Source organism: Anopheles funestus, chromosome 2RL (assembly GCF_943734845.2).
Source record: "Anopheles funestus chromosome 2RL, idAnoFuneDA-416_04, whole genome shotgun sequence".
In the NCBI taxonomy this organism is placed as follows: domain Eukaryota; kingdom Metazoa; phylum Arthropoda; class Insecta; order Diptera; family Culicidae; genus Anopheles; species Anopheles funestus.
The window spans coordinates 78,549,153-78,569,039 of NC_064598.1; the positions used below are offsets into that span (position 1 = coordinate 78,549,153).

At 41.1% G+C, this 19,887-nt stretch overlaps 1 protein-coding gene across 1 annotated transcript; it reads right to left on the reverse strand.

The window, feature by feature from the left end:
- Nucleotides 1–5,531: 5,531 nt before the first annotated feature.
- Nucleotides 5,532–13,879, reverse strand: LOC125760489 (tetratricopeptide repeat protein 8). The gene is made up of 5 exons (XM_049420652.1): nt 13,363–13,879; nt 12,782–13,288; nt 9,887–10,032; nt 8,876–9,772; nt 5,532–8,295 (listed from the first exon to the last, which is right to left on the reverse strand). Exons 2-5 carry the CDS (start codon nt 12,960–12,962, stop codon nt 8,083–8,085), a joined length of 1,437 nt encoding a protein of 478 aa, XP_049276609.1. The 5' UTR covers nt 12,963–13,288; nt 13,363–13,879; the 3' UTR covers nt 5,532–8,082.
- Between the last annotated feature and the right edge of the window lie 6,008 nt (nt 13,880–19,887).

Below are 19,887 nucleotides of genomic sequence, written 5' to 3' on the forward strand. Positions count from 1 at the left end.
CTGAGGAAGGGGTTGAAGATTTTCGATGTCGAATCCCAACCGGGGTGCGATTTCAGAACGGAATTAGGTCACCCAACGACGCAGCTAGCGGATTTACCGGCGTAGTGGCACAATACAGATCAAAAGATTTCAATGATTCATAGAGCAGGAAACCTCACCGATTATCGGGATAGAATCGGTACAAAACTGCTAATGATACTATCTGGTCGGTGGTGGTTACATTTGAAAACGGATTGTTTGTGTGAAATTATACACACGCACGCACACATACATAATCGCACATAAAGCGACAATTCGGCAAATGAAGCTGACAGCGGAATGCTATTTTACTCCTTCGGACATCGAACCGAAATTACCAACAATGGGCTTATCTAAGGCGAGGTTCGAATGGGGGAAAGAAGCGAAGCTGAAGCAATCCAACCATTTGTCCGGTGTTGTGGAATGTGAGGTGTGCAGTTTTATGGTCACCCTTCAAACATTGAAACGATCTTAGCCATTTCGGGGTCACTCCCGAATGATGATCGCGCAATCGATCGCGTCGAGCGAAGGAAATCGAGACCGTTAAATGCTTTTCACACCACGTTCACGTGCAGGCCACGGTTGGCAATGGTCGAGGCGATGGAAAAGGTGTGAAAGATGTTAAGAAACAGACGGGATAGCGTTTTAAATGCGGGACTTGCGAGATTTGGGATTTATTTTTATTTCACTTTATTACCATTGTTCTTGCGCTGAGCTGGGTCAGTTCGGGATGTGCTGCTGCTGATGGGAAGAAGCTAAAAGTTCGCGGGTGTTATAAAAGGGTAAGGGAGCCACATAAACGCACACATACACTCGGTTGTATACAAATAAGTGGTGAAAAGATGCCGTTAAGCTGAACCATTCAATGAACCGTAAAGAGCATTTCGATGCTAAAACGATCTGTTAACGCCCGTAAAGAGGCTCCAGCCGGTCTGCAAAAAGCGTTTCAGTGTCTGGCCGAGCTAAAAGGGCTCGGTGCGCGGGGTGACTTTTCTTTCCTCCATTTGGTTTGTTCTCGATCGATCGGCAGTGCTTGCGATCGGTGTGCCGTGGGCATACAGACAAAACGCGCAAGGAAGGCATTTTATTTTTACGAGCTTTCGCGAAAGTGGCCTGGAAATTCAGTACGGAATCCTTACAGCGCGTTTCAATTTGCCGTAAGTTATGCGTGTAATCAGAATCAATCAGTGAGTGCAGGAACGTGGAATCAAAAATTTGCACTCGACTGTATGGAAGTTTAAGTTTTATTACACTAGTAAGTGTATTGATGTATAAATAATGGAATAATGGAATAAACTATCGCTCGCAGCAGGAAGAATTGTTGACGAATGTTGGACATGCGGAAGGAGCCGAAGAGAAGGAGTGGAGAAGATGCCAACCTAATTGACACTTCAAGCATGATGCAGTTTTACGATTTAATAACTGTGATTAGCTGCACCGAAAATGCCACGGAAACCTTTTGGCACTCTACGATATCCGTTTCCAGTGTAACGTGGGGAGACAGAAGCTACAAGTTTAGTGTTTTTTTCTTTGCTGTTTTGTTTTTGTTTGATGTAAAATCATCTGCATATTGTGCCGGTTGAAAGTGGATACCACTTTGGGCAGATGTGTCCTTCACGTCTGCTGGTACTGCATTCCTTTCGCTTACCTTGACGCCGTTTGCGTAGACGACGCTTCACCAATCCTTGTTCCCATTCGCTTGAGGTCAACGGTATGGAAAAAGCAAAAAAAAAGATGGACACCATCATCCGCCCTTTCCATTGTTTTACCCTGCGGATGGTACATTCTTGCAAATGCACCCAGGAATGCGCTGGGATGAAGGTTTGATGCTTCCCAAAAAAAAAAAACGAGTACTTTGAGTCGAAATTACAGCTGCCATTTGGATGTTTCTGTCGTTTGCTGTCGAAAGCCTTGGCGAGCAGGACCTAAAACTGCGTTCCATTGGGTTTTTTTTGTGGGTACGAAGCAGAGTGGCAGAGAAGGCGAGGGTAAGAATGAAACTTTCTTCTCGAATTTAAATATCGAATTACGGGGTTTGCAAATCGGTGCATTCACGCAATTGCCCTTTTCCAGGATGTGGTGAATGTGCATTTTTTTTTGCGGCAGCTTCCTTTACGAATTGGTGATATGCAAGCTGGGACAGCATCGATCGGGGATGTGTTTTGTTGTTGTTTCGTTTGGTACAATTTCACTGTCTTTGGCTCGTTGAAAAACAGTTATTGTGTCTGTGCGTACAGGACAGGAAATTGATCTCTATTAGCGCCTGTGGCCTCATTTGTGGTACGGTCGTTATTGTCTTCTTTTGTGTTGAAAGCATAATTACTGCGGAAATATACGACGAAGTATCTGAAGGTTACCTTAAGGTTATTTGAGCTATAAACTAATTCACAATAATTTTTAATAATTACACATTAATTTTGTTTATGGCATAGTTTAACAATTCAGTTCTAAGTATAAGTTCTTGATATTCACAAAGAATTTGATTTAAGGAATTTTGAATATAGAAGTAAGTTTGTAAATTTATTGATTGTAAAAGATTGACTTCAACCGCTTGGTTTAGTTTAAACAAAGTTAGAGGATGTTTGATTTGGATGCAACAAACTTCAATTTAAAAAAAAAAAATATTCTTACCATCTTCTTCGCGAAGCGGCTCGAGAACCCGCCTGAATTTCGTTGTATGGAATTATATGCGAATAATTGTTTTATAATAATAATAATTTTATTATTTTATAGGACTAACACTTGCCTAGAATTTACCTGAAATGTTACGTTAGGCAAAACTTAACCGAACTAACTTGTATGTCCATTGTTCAAAGAAGTTTAGGTATTTAAGTTTGTGTAATTTCTAATTTTTTTGGCAGCAACTAAAAATCTATTTCATCGACAGCCAGCATGTATATGAAATAAATAAAATAAAAAACAACTACTAGAAACATGAGAACATGACGATATCCACTAAACATTATTTAGAAATTATTGTTAACTAATTTAGGGAGTACTACTACTCCATTTATAGAGTATTTAGGAGTATTTGCAAAACTTTGGAAAGATTTTTTTCTCTTATATTTCTCCAAATGTAAGACACAACAGTCTTCTACAAAAAAAACTCGATTACAAAAAGTAATCGTGTATCGGTGCATCATCATACATGGGTATGTTTCCATCACAGCAAATCACAATCAACAATAATCACAACGTGTAGCGTAACGCAAAAAAGCATCAAATCTATTGCCCCATTCAAAGGGGGATGAAATGTAAAAGTAGTGTAAAACAACACAACTTGTTGTACCGGAAGATGTGCATAAACCGTAACGCGCACATGATTGATAATTAAACATTTCCTTATCAAATTAAACAACGCTTAATGCGTAGGGTTTCCCGCCTGTTTCACTGTTGCTGTTCTTTCCCGTAATATCAAACGGAGCAAGTTTTTCGCGTGTCGTTATTGTTATCAGTGGAACGTTTAGGTGTCGATTGTTTCGTCTTTACGTACATCCTGCTTCACGCCTCGGTGAAGTGAAATTAAAATAAAAAGGTTTTATGGAAAAGACAAACAATCCTCTTGAACGGTAACCATAAGCCATAGTGGTATTGTTTTGTTGAGCGTCGTAATCGGAAATTCGTACCATCGATCTGGCTTACTGTTTCGTAGTAAAGCTGTTGTTGTTTTGGGGACTGTGTTGTTTTGGTGCTTTTATCCGCAACGTGTTTCTCTTCACCTTGCGTGTTGCATTTCACAAAATGAAGTCACTCGCTCATATAACCTATTATTTGCTTCACTACATCCTGCCAATTCCCGATGTGGATGTGGACGGACGAAATGAAATTAAAATCAGCAGCAGGCACCGAACCGCAACGAATAAAATCGAAGGCAAAGAAAACGGAAACTACGGCACGACGGGAAGGTATGCAAATAACTGGTTGACATCCACAAAACTGTGACCGATCATTGTCCGATACGGAATGGTGATCATGGTGGAAAGTATTTTCGTTCATAAGCTATTAATTTCTGTAGGAAGTGGGTTTCTTTCCAAACCAATTCTGTTCCTTTGTAAGAATGTTACGATATTAAAGATTTATTTCATTTAAAATCACGTCAACGGCCATAGAGCTACTAAACGGATAGAAAGAAACGCACAAAAATGAGCGCGAATTGCGAAATCGACGTGTTGTTGTAAAACAGACACAAAGCGAATCCATTTCAGGTGAGATGAGTCGGAAGGTTTTTTCTTTGCGTCTAGAACATCCTTCCGAAGTCAGAAAATATCTTCACGCACCTTTCTCACTTTTTGCGCCCATTTCGAGCCGGCTCACAAGGTGATGTGATCATGTTCCGAGTCAGGAGAAGAAGGTTGTTTTCTTTTTTTGTTGTTGCGTTATTTTATTTATTTGCGGGATGCTGTAGCAAATTGCCGGCCGGAGCGATAGTAACGAGAAAACGAGTGGAGAGAGCACAACAACACACAAAAAAAAATAACAAAACACACCAATAACCGCGAATCCCGAAAAAAAAACATAAAACAAGGCAACATACTAAAAGACCGGGAAAGATGGAGTTAGCAACCAAAAAAAAAAAGAGGTGAGCGAAAGCAAAAGAGGAAAGGAAATAAAAGCGATTTAAGCGTGGAGAAAGGAGAAAGAACGAACAAAGTGCTACACACCACGCGTGCGTTCTTTTTTTTCGTTTGGTTGCGCGTTGCGATCGAAACTTGGGAGAAGAATCAACAACAACGGGTGAATAAAAATAATGATATAAATAAAGAAAACGATACCGCGGCTGTGTGTATGTTTGGCAGACGCGCCAAAAGTACGCAAAACCGGCGCAAAAGTTCGAAGATGGCCACAACGTCGACGACGACGACGACGACGACGATGGGCCATGATGCCGCGGGGTCTTTGACCTTTCGATGCAAACATGCCATTGCTGGGGCAGCACACGGACACGCACGCGGTACGCACGCACACGTGTACACCTGGCACCCCCGGTTGGGTCAGTGGAAGGTATCTGCTTGGGGATGAAGATTCTTTTCGGGATGGTAACCACCCGGTTTTTGGGGGCGGTTGTAGCGGTATGATGCTTTCCCAAGTTTTCCCCTTTCTCTTCTACATCCATACAAACACACACAGACACACCACAATAGGTAAGGGGTGTTGATAAAATAAATAAAATATGATAAATTCCACTGTGCGCTGCTGATAACATTATGGTTTAAAGAAATTGGTCCCTGGCGGGGGAATAGGGGAATGAAGAGAAGCAGAGTAAGTAGGGTGGATAAATTCCTTACCATCCTGCAACCCACTGGCCGATCTTCCAAGTGTTGCCAAGCGGGAAACGAAGGATGCTGAGCGTGAATTCGAAGTTTGAAAATGAGGAGAATTGCAGCATAATAAAGAAAAGCACGAGCACGTTGAAATTATCCTTCCACACCTTGCATCCGTTTCTTGCAGCTTGCAGCATTTATTTTTATCATAACCCAGCCCGCTTTCCTTTCACCCTTCCTTCCCCCCCAATCACGCTGTATGCCCAATTATGATTGATCAGCATTTTCGATCACCAATTGGAGTCATCCTCATTGGACGTACTATTATCGTATGTACCCCATATGTACGCAAACGCACTACAAAACCGAGCATATTTGCAAGTTGTTGCCTTGGCTATAAAAAGACGTGCAGTTATCGGCGTGTTGCTGAAGATGCAGATGTTTCTACCGTCTGATAAACTACTGAAGGGAGTTTTGGGGAAGGGTTGTATCGTTTCATACCACTCACACAGCTGCCCCTACGGGATGCTCTCTCTCCCTATCCTTCTTGGACATTAAGTTGATGAGCTAAGAAGATTGTAATAAAATACCCATCAGCGCGAATGCGTGTTCGTCACGCACGGCTACATTATTTGGACAGTTTTTTTTTCGGGGTGCCAAGGCAAACCTTGAATATCTTTTCCACCGGTGAGTTTATCAAATCGAGACTCCATTTATTGTGTGTTGTCTGGATCGAAGAGTTTTGCGTATCTCTACTAGCACGGGGAAGCAACGACGACAGAGCGCACCATTTGCGCCTGACATGACAGATGTCAATGGATGATGTGTTCGCCTCGTACACACCAGTGTGTGGGGACTGTTCCGTTTGTAATCAGAACCCTACTGGAATGGGTTATGTTACGCCGTTTCGTATCGGCGATCGTGCGAGATTAGTCAACGTGTTGGATGGTAGAATAAATAAGGTTTCTTATCATAATCGAAAGGAATACAAATACATTCCACGAAACGTTTTTTTTTTTGCCTTTGGTCGATTCTTTCACAAGCATACAGAAACAGTGATAGAGAGTTCTAATAGAAGGGAATCAGATCTGGAAAGAAATAAAAAAAAAACGCGTAACGTTTTGCACCTGGTACCTCCTTCTATCTTGTACGATCGATCTAATCCCTTGGAGCGTTCATTCTTTTCTACGACATTGCTGGTCCTAGATCTCCCTTCCCTCTTCCCGATTTCCCGATACCATCCCCGGATCGTGTTTCGTGCGAAGCACACTCATGAAATGAATGACTTAAAGGGAAAAAAATCTCCCAAAAAAAAAAACACAAATAATGCCAATACCCTTGTACTGCTGCTCCCTGTCCCATTATGAATCGAGTGTCAGTCGAAAGCTGTCAGACGAATATTCGCTATCAGAACACATTAATAAATTATCTTTCGGGTGATTTGTGCTGACCATCTTTCGAATATCTTTGCACCACACTCACAGCCGGAATGTTGTCCCATTCTTTCCGTTCTTCGTTTTCGTGTCTGATTCCGTTTTGATTATGGCATTTGATTCCATCGAGTTTCGGGTTCGTTTTGCTTGCTGGTTCTTTAGTTTTTTTTTGTTGTAAATTTTATTCTTCTCTTGGGACCCCCAAAAAAGACGCTTCGATCCCGTGGACAAGTTGTCGTCGTACCGAAGACTTTCCAGCGTGAGACGTATCGCTGATGAGTTATTTTGGTACCTCATGCCCACGGTGCCAAGGTGCCAAGGTGCGGTCATATTGATTTGGTGTTGTTTTTTTTCTCCAGCTTTTGTATCTGTTATCTTTTTGGCATTTTATTAGTTTTGCGTGCCAAAGAATCATATTTACTAGCCATCCGGTCAGTGGTGCAGAAGCGCGAAATGAGTAAAGATTTCCATACTATTCCTGTGCCCATGGGTGGGTCTTGTGCTCTATAGTCTCTAACCTTTTAATAAATTATTACAAATATCCTCATTACCGAAACTTTATTTTTTTTGTGCTAAAAGAAAAGGAAACAGCTTGCGGCTAATGACTGTTTTCTTTCTTAATTCTCGTTTCGTGTCAGTTGTCAACCCATTTTAAGACCGATCACATAATTTTCTGGACATCCATTTCGATTCACGATTGGTTCGCAGCAAACGAAGCTCGATCCCGTTTTGTGCGCGACTAATGATTTGGCAAATCGCCTGAGACAACATTAGCAAACACTTCGCACCGTCCATACCTACTCTACCAACGCGTTGATTAAAGATATATAAAAAAAAAACAGAACATATTTAAATCCTTCCCGCTGTGCTTAGATGGTTCCACACGGTTTCGGTTTGCTTCTTTCGCAGGACATTCTGCCAACCTGAAAATGACTGGACAGATTAAACTTTGGAAAAAAACGAAAAAATGTTCGTGAGATAAACTGGCTGTGAGACGTAAAAGAATGTCTAAAAATAAGGCTCGAATTTATGCATCTGTTCCCGCTGGTACAGCGTGTTGATCGGTTCCCCCATCCCTGTTGAATTGTATCGGAAATGACAGAAAAGCTTTTGTGCCTTTAGGAAACGATGCAAAGTGGACCCTGTTGAGCGCACGCGCCCCTTTAACATAGGTGATGAAATTTGGCGCATAAATTTAGCCTGAACCGTGCCATACCCGTTGACGGTTGGCGTGTTGAGTGGCGATATTTATCTATCCAGATTCCAATTGGGAAGTCTTTTTGGGGGGGAGGAAGATTTCTCTTGTTCTAGTTTTATTTTCTTCGCTTTGCTCGCGCACGCTAATCTGAAGAACTCGATATCAGTTTATTTTATTGGAAATTTTCAATAAATTTTAAATTGTGTCCAATCTCATCGCTAGTGGGATGGGCAGTGCGGGCTGCCTGCAGGTAGGATTTGGCCTTTTGGTACTGCTTCTGGCGAGCGACCAGAACGGCCATGTTGTTCAGTGCCGATGCGTGGGATCCATTAGCGGCGATACAGAGACGCAGACAGCGCCTTGCTAGATGGATGTCACCGGTTGTCTAGAAGTGGAATGTAGAAAACATAGAGATCGCAAGCGATTAGACAGGGGGATACTTTATTTAAGAAGATGTATGTTTGGTTTAATATGAGATCGATCTGCACGTGTTCGATGTGGGAATATAAAAGAAAATCACATGTAGAAGTGAATCAGATTTAGTCATATGATAAAGACATTTTATCTTTTTACAGCTTCATCAAGAAGAATAAATCAATATTCTCAATTTCCAACATCAACAACAATCTGTTTCTGATATTATGTTCTAGAATACATATGACATCTTTCGTGTTATTTGGTTTGGTAAGAAGAAGATCGAATTCTCTCAAGGAATTTGACGATTCTTTATCTGATCTTGAACTTGAGGACCTTCGCTGATCAATGCTTTAATGCTGTTCACTGAAAGGCACCAGAGAAGTCTGGTATTTCGATTCTTAATACAAATAATGCCTTAGTTATCATAGTGTCCATGTTGTAAAAGAATCTAGGACTATTGTTAATACGAATGTCCAAGAAGCGGTGATCGTCAAAATCTTAAAAGTGGGGATGTTTCTTTTTTAATGTTCTAAGCCTTATCTACTTACCAGTGCGACAAAACTCAAATTATAATACACGTCAGCTCGTAGTTCGCTCGTTGTCGCCATCCGTAACGCGCGTTGAAAACAGGGAAATACCAAATCCAACTGTCCACCATACAAACAGCACAACCCAATATTGCAGTACAGTTCTGCACTATGTGCACCCATCGACAGGATACGTCTGTAGTACAGCAGTGCCGTTTCCGGCTGGTTGGCGTAGAAGTAACTCACAGCAATACATGCCAGTGCTTCCGTGTTCATTGGATCCAGGGCCGAGATTTGTCGGTATCTTCGCACGGATGTTGTTAAATTCCCAACTAGCTCCAGTATGCGTGCCTGTTGGGTCAGTAGACTGATCTCGTTCGGTTGCTTCTCTAGGGCCTGTTTGCACACCTCCAGTGCTGCCGTCGGTTGATCTATCTTGATGTAGATCCGGGCCAGTAACAACACCACATCCGGATGGTGTAACTCCTGCAACGCTATCCGCAGGTACGGTTCCGCCTCACGGGGACTTCCGATCGCGATAAGACAGCGTGCCTTCTGTGTGTTCCACCACCAACCGCTACTTGCGTCCGTTAGCAATTCGGCTGTTCGGCGGCGTGCCAGAACAGCGTCACACAGTGCCATCGCTTTACGAATATCACCCTCGTGATAGTAGAGATACTGAAACAGTGGTTTCGAGAGTGCATCCCGTTCGGCGTACTTGTCTGGATGTAAGCGTGAGATGTGAAACAAGGGCCCAGTTGGATCACCGACGGCAAACATTGAGGCTGACCCGAGCCGAATGTTACGTGCCGAACCACCGGCAGTAGTTCCGGCCGCTGTACGCGAGCCTGTCCTGAGGGCTGTTTTGTTACCAAGCGTGGACGCGGGCCGTTGAAGAGAGAGTGTTCCAGGACGAGACTTTGTGAAGAAGATAAAAAATGAGAGAGAGAGAAAGAGAGAGAGAGAGAGAGAGAGAGAGAGAGAAGATTAGGTGATTATCAGGAAAGCCACTTTTAATATGATTTTGATTACAATGCCGGTAATTGGTCTGCCAGTTCCGGTACGAGGGCGATTTGTGGCGTTGATGGTACCGGAGGTTGTCGGTTTAGCCATCGCTGTCCGGATGGAGGTACCGGGACGCGGTGCGGTGGCGATTGTCTGCGTGTCCAAAATATCCTCTGCTCCAGCAGGAACCAGAAACACCCGAAAACAGAGAAAGGAAAATTGCGATCGAATTAAATCCTTGCTAGTGTGGAGGATTCGATGAATGTAGTTATGTTTTTTGAAATTTATATTCTTCTCTGTTTTTTGTTTCATCCCCATGAAACATTTTAATGGGAGAATTATTTTTTCACAACAAGTGCTGGAATTGATTTAATAGATAGTTAGCGAATGGAAAGGAATTTACGAACGAAACGATCCAAATGATATGGGGCTATTTTTCATTCATAATAGATGGAAGAATCGCTGTTATGAGGTATTGAGATTGCAATTTCACATTTGAAAATGTTTATTAAATTAATTAAACAATCAGTTCAAGGCTGTTTTCCGCAGTATAGTTGATCATAGTTAGATTATATTTTTCACCCAATTTAATTCCTTTACAAAATATTAGCAGAAGTAACATTTCCTAAATATGATTTCTAAAATTCAATCTTTCAGAGAAACGCAACCTTTCGATAATTTGAAGTCAACTAAAGGCTTCAATTGTCTTTATAGGGAGAAAAGATATTATAACCACTGTGATATAGTTATCATTGCCATAGATCAATTCATTGCAATGGATCATGATTGTTTTTTTGGCACTAAAGCCTCAACTAATCTTTACATTCAATTTCTTACTATTCTGACTTCATTTATCCATAGCCGAGTAGTGAGTCCTAAGGTTTTACATATTTAAAAACAGAAATAAATCGTTAATAAACAAGAATAACTCAGAAAAATGTTGGGCCCTGAGCTTTAAAAAAAAGCATAACCATTCATGATGCTCACTCATCTTCTAGCAATGTCTTCCATCGCAACATACAAAAAAAACAAACTACCACACAAACAGACAAACGAAAACCCGGTGGCATCTGCGAGGATAATTTGAAAGATTATGGAAATGACTTGGAAACGAATTGCAAATCTGCAAACATGCACGCATATTCCATGCAGCCCAGACGTTTCTCTTCCTAACCCCCTAAGGGATGGTTTCACGAGTTAACTTCTGGAATCGAAAAATTCCGTCCACCGTCCGTGGTCCGGTGGTTGGTTTGAACGAAAATAAAATTCACCAAAAAAGCAAAAAAAAAGAAAAGAAGCTGCATTCCTGTGTATTGGCCCATGGCCTCGAAAAAATCGAAAAAGCTTCATCGATAAATCGAAAGCAGTTGCGTGGCAGTTCCCGGGGGGTGGAAACGGTTTGGGGAAGATTCTTTCCGACTGGTAAACCCCCGGAATGAAACAATCACCCAAAATAGTGTGCCACAAAGCTGGAAAGCGGGAAGAAATGCAGCACGGTGGAGTGTATGATGAAAGGAAAAATACGACTTTCAAGATTGCTACTGTGCACTGCGTGTGTGTGTCTTTCTTCGTCGTGGTTGTTGTTATGTTCAGTGCCTGTGTGTAGGCCACATCTGCTGATCAGGCTCGGGGGGTTATTTTTTATGTTGCACGCGAGAGAGAGAGCGAGAGAAAAGGGAGCATGTGGAGGATGAAGATTTTGATGGTCCAAGAATGAAATGCCGAAAGCAGTGTGCAGGAAGAAGCTGCCTAGAAACTGAAAGATGACGTGAGCTGCAGAAGTGCATCGAAAAGTGCAACAGCATCAAAATTAACTTCAGCATCCAGCACGGTAGCCAGCAACAAAAAAGGGACATTAAAAAAAAGGGAACGGAATGGGGAAAACAGGGTAAGGAGAGGCAAAAAAAGCGAACCAAAGCAAAACAACAGCCAAAGAAGAACAGATATGTGCCAAGTATAGAGCTTTTTGCATAGGTAAATGCTACGTACAGCCTTGAAAAAGGGGCAAAATCACGCAGGCCTGGTGTGGAAAGTGTTATGCTCTTCTTTTGACAAAAAAAAAACCCTTCTTTTTGTGCCCCCTAGAAGGGTTGTACCCCCCTACATTCGTGTTCGCGTAACAAAAATGAGAAGCACCAAAAAATATGTATAATAATAATCAAGATAAAGGATGTGCATGTGCATAAATAAATGCAACGATGGATGAAGATGAAAGAGAAGAAGTAGAAGAAGCAGAATGGAGAGTGGTTAGAAGAGCCATGAAGATGGGTACCAGAAAACCGAACCGAGCTCGAAAGGAGTAGTAGCCGAAAAAATGTGACCAAGAAAAGGAATGCAAGAAAGGAAGAAAGAAAGAATGAAGGAGCGGAAGATAATTCATACACCATGAGCTGGGAGAACGAGAACGAGCCGTACGTGAACTCGGACTAAAGCACCAACAAAAACGCCGGAGGGCATCGAAATACCACACCCGGACGCGATGGTACTGTGCATGTGCTGGGGGTGCGAAAGATTTCGGGGTTGAACTCTTTTTGCTCTTTCTTGTCCGGTGGTTCCTATCTGTTTTGAGCTTCATTTTTCTGTGTGTGTGTGAGGGGGGTTATTTTACACAAAACAACCATACCAAATAATGGTTCACAGCCCAGGTGACAAGTTTGCTATTAGGTACAAATAAGCAAGTTTATACGAAAAAAAAGTTACTTAAATTACATTCACAACTTTGCTGAATATACGCCCGAATGTATGCAATCGGTGTGACAAATACTTCCTTACTGGACATTTTAACTGCTTATTAAAAGCTGCTTTGTACACTTAAACAGAACCGTCGTTTGGGGTTTCGTACTTCGAAAGGAAGCTGTACGAACGTGTACGTTTCCGTAAAATAAATGACCGGAGAGTAAAAATCGAATCGGTACGACTTACCCGCAACATCATCGTCCGCCTCGATATCGTCGATGTACACCCGCTGGGTCATAGATCGCATTTTCAGCTCCCAAGGACCTTGATGAAGGGCATTATGTTGCAGCAGACCGTTGCACACCTCGATGCACTCATCATATTTCCGTCGACGGAATAATGATATGGCAGCGAAGAAATTGTCCATTATATAATTTGCTCTCGTGTTCTTCTGGCCACACCGAACGGCTGGGTATTCGGTTGTTTGTGTTTTTGCTGTATGTTTCTTCGTTTTGTTTTTTATTCTTGCTTCCTACAGCCTTCAGAGTGCTGTCAAGCTGTAGCACTGTCTTTGCTTTGCTTCCGTTTCGTTAAAAAAAAACGTATTGTGAAATGAAATTTCGGCGTATTTTTTTCGGGGTGGAAATGGAGTCTGTGTTTTGTGTTTTTTCTTTTTTTTTCAGTGGGCGTGAACCTTGCGGAACCTGTGTCCGAGCCACACTCGTCAGCCACGCCGCGCACGATGATGACCGTCTATTTGGGAAGGTTTTGATTGCATCAATTGCTAGGTAGATAAAGGATATCGGGATTGGATAAAATTGGTATACTTTGTAGAAACAAAATCCCTCCCAGGGCTACGGTTGCGCTGGAATGTTCGTGCAAATTTGTAGAACGATTATCGTTCGTGTTTCCCCGTCTTGTAGTCTTGTTGTATTTTCGTATGCCTCTAACTTAACCTCTGCACCGCAGCGTGCTGCTCATAATTATATGGTGTGGTTGCAGAAATGCACAATAATTGGTGTAGCACAAGCTTAAACACTGTGATCTTATTATTCACATAACTTTTTTGTTGCTGGTTTTGTTTGGGAATAATGTGACTGATTTTATAACTCTTTCAGCTGGTGCAGTATTAACACAACAAAAGCTAGAGAGAATGTATTGGCAGTTTGTTTTCGTTTCGGTGTGGTGCAAGTTACCATGGCAACTGTTTTGTTTATTGTTCGTATGTTTTGCTGTTGTTCAATATTTAGTGCGTGTGTAGATAGATAATGTGAAATTGAAACAGTGGAATCAAAACCTCCATTTACTATGACAACATAAATCAACTTCACTACATTAATTTGAAAGCCCACAGTTTTCTACTGTCATTAATTTAATTAAATTTTATTTTATGTATCTATTGATATTGACGATGAAATAATAAATAAATTAAAAAAATTTCATTCTGGAAATTTGGAGCCATTTTGTTTAACCTAACAGAATGAATTGCTTTGCTGTACATACTCTGCAAGTTATGGACTAAATGCTTGTCAAATGCTTCAGCAAATGTTATGTCAACTACCAGGCACCTCCATTACTTTGGAAAGCGGCTAAGCTTGAGAACAGGGTAACAGAGTAAGTACCTTAAAGTTTGCTTTTCAATTCCAAAACCAACTGTCGTCTATTGAGTAATGAAATAAATGCTATGGAAAACCAGCTAAAAAAAATTAATACTATTCAATTGGGAAAATATAAATACATCAACCTATACAATTTTTGTTTGATATTTATTCTGGCCATCGAAAACTACGATAGCCTACAAATATTTATTTTTTTAAAATCGATTTCATTATTATAAAACGGAAAAATTTGTATTTCAAGGAATAAAGTTTCTTTTTTTTGAATTATTCCCCAACTCGTTTCAACAGCATTTTACGGGAAACATAAAATTGCAAACATTTCGGAGTAGGAATTATTTGAAATTGTAAAGCGCCATCTGTTGTGAAATTGGAGTAGCTCTCGCACTCTTTCATTCATATTTTTGCCACTAGAGGTGTATGGAATATGGAGGAGGAAAGTAGAATGAATCGTTCATTTGGATAGGGTTCGTCTCTTTAAACGAATAATAGTCTAATTTAATGCACTTAAAATAATAAAAGGCATGACTGGCTAATTTCTGTAGCAGTGGCACAGCGAAATGAGAATAATTATATTCAATATGAATGAAAAGATATGTTATAAATTGGGAAATTATTTTTATTTGTTTTTACTTGAGGGGTTGCGGTATGTGATAAACGGCGCCGGTTTCACACGACAGTACCGGGTTTCAAATCTCATTCGGATCCCACCCCGTAGTACGGAGTGACTATTCTTCGGAGTGATTATAAATAAGAAGACTTGAGTACTACGACATTTATCGTGGTTTCAGTTCAGTTAATTCGTCCATATATTGTGTTCTATGTCAATGTTTAATTGATACATTATTAGTGTAAATTTATTCCCTATAGCAATCGATTCGATTTGTTTTAATCAAATTAGTTAACTTTAATGACTGTCAAATCTCACTTCAAACAAACATTAAAAGACTCTCTGTGACTCGCGTTAAACAGGACAATAAACTTAGACAGAAAAAAACTTTTTAAACATAAATTGTCCTACTGCCCACGTGCCTAACATCCATTGTGAGACGAAACGAGTTCATCAGATATCATAAGTAGAATGATAAAATTTTGAGCGTTGTGTGTTTGTGTCTGTTTTCTTCTCTACTGCATCGAAATCACTTCCACCAAGCATGAAGTTTGATGAAAAATTTTTCACATCGCGGCCGGTGGACACGGTCGTCTGGAAAGACAAACTTTTCGCCAACCCACTCAGCCGCGACAATGGCCAAACCGATTGGGTCACTTCGGAGGGCTGTCTTATCTAGCTTTGCCGAGCCCGGGTTTATTCACCGTGACCGTGCAGAAGAAGTAGAAGCATGTTTGCTTCGTGTGGTTGGAGGTTTTGCAGTTTTTTGGTGTGAGAATTATTTCAAATCTACGAGAATGCATTCTTCGGCCAGACAACCATCTACGAGCACGGTAATGGAAGACGATGGGGATGATTTTTCGGTGGCTTCCCTTCTTGCTCGTCAAATATTTTACGCCTCGTTTAACGTGAAAACTTTGATCAAACAGGACGTGCACGTTCCAAAGGCCGCACGGTTGTGGATAATACTCTTGTGGATTTTACGTGGTCATGCTTTGTGTTTCATGTTTTTTTTTGTTTGTTTGTTTGAAGGGATGATTCTCGAAAACTCAAGATGCCACTGTCTGTCATTGTGATTTTCATTATATTTTTTGGCCTCCGCTTATCCGCTGGTGGGACATTCAGCGGCGAATAAATGTCCCACTACCTCGTTGGATGAACGCTTTTGTCTCACCGAAAGAATCAAACGTTAATAATAAAAACTGCTTAACATGAAACAGAAGCGCGGCAGAATATTCGCCAACATGTTCTGCTGCCCTTGAAGGTTCTTCCATTGTCACAAAAGCTATGACACAGATTTATGAAAAGCTTACCCTTTTTTATGAACGCGTGGATGAAGATGAAGAGAGCCAAAGCAAAAAAACGCTTCTTGAACAGAATCTAGATAGAGCAAGAATTTCGCGCTTCACTTTCGTTGATGAAAGGACGAAATAAATCTGAAACTTAGAAGAAAAAAAGTCAGCGACGAAAGCGCAATAAACAAACGGTAGACCATCAAAGAGTGCAGAAACCAGAATAGACATAGAAGAGAAAAAAAATAAAGAAGTGTGTGAACAAATCAGACAAGATTGATCGGAATCGCTTCCACTAAAGGATTCTGTCGTTTTTTTTGCCCTTTTTTCTTAGGCAGCTTGTTTGGTATCTTCATTGCAGAATATCATCTCGAATCGTGACTGGACAGGAGAAAAAAAGGGCACAAAATTAAGAGCTCCATCAATAAGCAATCAACCGAATCTGGCAATACCAGGGTACGGCAAAATCGCGAGCCGAAAAAAGGTCAACCAACATAAAGCATAGTTTTATTGTAATGCTTTTAATTTCATTTAATACCACTTTAATCAATGTTTAATCAAGTGATAGAATTGAAATGGGTTGTAATAATTTTTATGCTACAATGTATGATGATTTTTTTTTTGTTTTTGATCGAGCGTTGAAGTACTTAATTTTATTTCTATCGATAAAAAAGGCAAATGTTCGTAGTGGTATTTTTGTAGCATTTTCCTGTATATTATTGAAAATTTAAAAGAAACTCAGTTTTAAAAACAAACAGTAAAAGCATTTTTATTTGCCTACTTTTCGGCATTGTTTTGCTTCTTAAGATCGGCTAGGGAGTATCAAGAACTTTTAGGCATTACAAACAAAAGGAATACTCAGCGGAAAGTTGTCCAAAAGTGTAAGATATTGTGAAATCAACAGAGCAATTATAATTTGCCGACCACTGACATTTACTATATAGTCCCGGGAATCGACAGTACATGTTGTTCCTTTTTTTGAGTTAGTTGTTGCTTACATGAGAAAAACTAAAGCTGCTGTTATGCTTACCAGTTTGCTGTATCAGGGCATGGATACTTTTATGATTATGTGACAAAAATTCAAGGAACTCTTATTTAGTATCACCGTCCGCATCACATATCTAACTTAAGACGTGCGGGTTGCATACCTTTCGGCAACAGTGAAATAAAAGCACATAAAGTTAAATATCAAAATTAGTAACAGAACTATCGTATTCTTATACAGCTTGTTTTCCTCCTCCAAACATCGCAATCTTTTAGGTTGAAACGAACAAAAATATCTGTTTTTTTCTCTATCATCATCATTTCAGTGTCGTAGGCTGCACGAAAGTGCTCCTGGATCGGAAAGTAATGGAGCCATTTTCCCGGCGGCTTACCGGATCAATTTGAGTAATGACGGCGACGAACGCGACGATCGAACCAGTCCGAGTTCATCAATCTCTGAATGAAAATGTAACACAAAAGCACACAAAAGTTGTGACGAAGGTGGGAGGTTCCAGCACTTGACCATGTCCTTGTGAGCGCAAAAACGCAACAACAAAAAAATATGGACTATGCTAAGAGTGGCTGTAACTAAAGCCGGCTTGTAAATCTATTGACAGTGAAGATTGAGTTACTTGATGCGATAAACCCTGAGGGCATGGGGTTAAGGAACAATTGGGAGTAATGTTCTGGGTGTAAACAAGATTTTCCATTCGCTTGAAACATCTTCCATTGACATCTTTCCCGAAAGTTGTACTCCTTCGAAAATAAAGCAATTAATCTACGGCAAACATGCGCCTGAACGAAGTTCATTATTTGGGTGCCTCCCCATTCTAGCGGCAAGCTTAAAGCTTTGCCAATGAGATTACTTTCTATCGGTTTAGGTAGCACACTTGCCCATGAGGAAAGTCCACCTACGGCCAGACGGAGACGACAACAACGCCGGCGGAACACGGAACAAACGGGACAGCAACAGCTACCGCCGTAACCGCACCAAAGGATGACGACAACGGAAGCAGCAGCAGCAGCAACGAGTAACCAGAGCAGCAGCAGGAGCTAGACCCCACCGGAAGTAGCGGCTACGGACGGGCGGAATTAAGCAGCAGCAGCGGAAGGAAGGCACGAAGCAGCAGCAGCAGCTGAGACAACTAGGACGGATGACGCAGTAGCAGCATTGGAAAGCAGCAGCGCGTCAACAGGATGGGTGCATCGCACAAACGTTCCTGCATGGAGTACTACGCACATCAAGCGCATCGGCAGGGTTCGGATCAGGTCGAGGAGTGGTTTAGTTAGGGTCCCATCGGCTGCCGGGTCCGCTTCTCGGGCCCAGCGTCACGATGAATCCCACATAACCCATCTCGGAGGGATTGGTTTGTAGCCGCAAGCCGCCCTTCGAGGTGGGTACCTTTTGAAGGTTCCCTCCCCGTTAAAAAAAAAAAAAAAAAAAAAAAAAAAAAAGGTAGCACACTTGATTTATGCTGCCGAGCATTTCACGTTCAACTTTTCAACTTTTGCAAACAGCAAACAGTACTTAATTATGCCATTGGGATTGTTTTGATCCGAACCGGCCCGGCGGGCTGGGGTTGGATGGTTTAATTTAGCATGAACCATTTTTCCACCACCTTGGAACACGTGCCGTTCGGTCCGTAGAGATGGTAGTGAAGAGAGCAAAAGTTTGTATGCCTCTGATTACATGCACCCTTGCACCCGTGGACATGGACAGCAAGTTGTTCGCATCATCGAACATCTTTGGAAGCACAGCAACAGGAAGAGTGGACCCTCAGCAACATCAGGGGATAAAATGAGCAAATGGGAGTGGGAGTGCAGTTTTCATGATCATCACCATCAAGTTGTTGTGTTTATGGCCAGATGGTACCACCCCATCACTGGACGATGGCGGTATGCATTCCTTCAGCAGGGGCCTTTTTGCAGTGAGATAATTGCATTTCTTCATTTCACTGTATACCGGGGTGTTTTGCTCCCGAACAGGGAGAAAAAAATCTAGCAGAAGTCAGCAAAGAATGTCTTGCTGTAGAACACAACCCAAGCGACAGCGTAGAAGAACAGCAACGAGAGCTTAATAAGGTAGCCATCGTAACTGACCGGTCTTCAATAAAAGCGCCTAGAAGTATGCAATTTTTACAAATGGAAACATTTAAACTCATGATGGTTTGAAGAAACCCTCTGCTTTATGATTATTTTATTAACAGCTTATTTTCACTCTTTTAATAAGGTTGAACATTGGGAATGAAGTATAGCTTTGCTCTATATTATACCTTTTGTTTGTTCCCTTATAGCTGGACGGTAACGAATTTCTTTCAACTGTTTCACCCATCAACAACCCTGGAATCGGTTGTGACGTGCGAGAAAATAGTCCACCAAACCCGTATGAGTCATGCAATCAACAGCTATGTTCAGGCGAACTTTATCAGTACCAAACGAAAAGCCCTTTTTGCAGGAGACGGATGAAAACAATGGACACATTTTAAATGTATCTTGAGGCGACAGAAGGTTGGATTTGATTTGTGATGGTACACAGTTTGTTCTTGCCGTGTGGTATTGTTAGCAAAATAATGAAGGTTTTAAGTTGCACAATTTATAAATTATAGAGTAGACTTATTGTGTATGTGTTTTCATGTGTGAAGATACCTAGTGTTATGTAAAATTTAATTAACTCTTTGTGCCTACATAATGTTGAATATTGAGCAACGAATACTGATTGTATAGTGCTTTTATTTTATTTAAATGAAAGTATTTTTTTTAATATTTTCTACTTTCAACTTATGGCTATAGATATTTTTTATAATTTTAAGATTATTTTTAAGGTCATCTTCATTATTTAATAGCACTTAA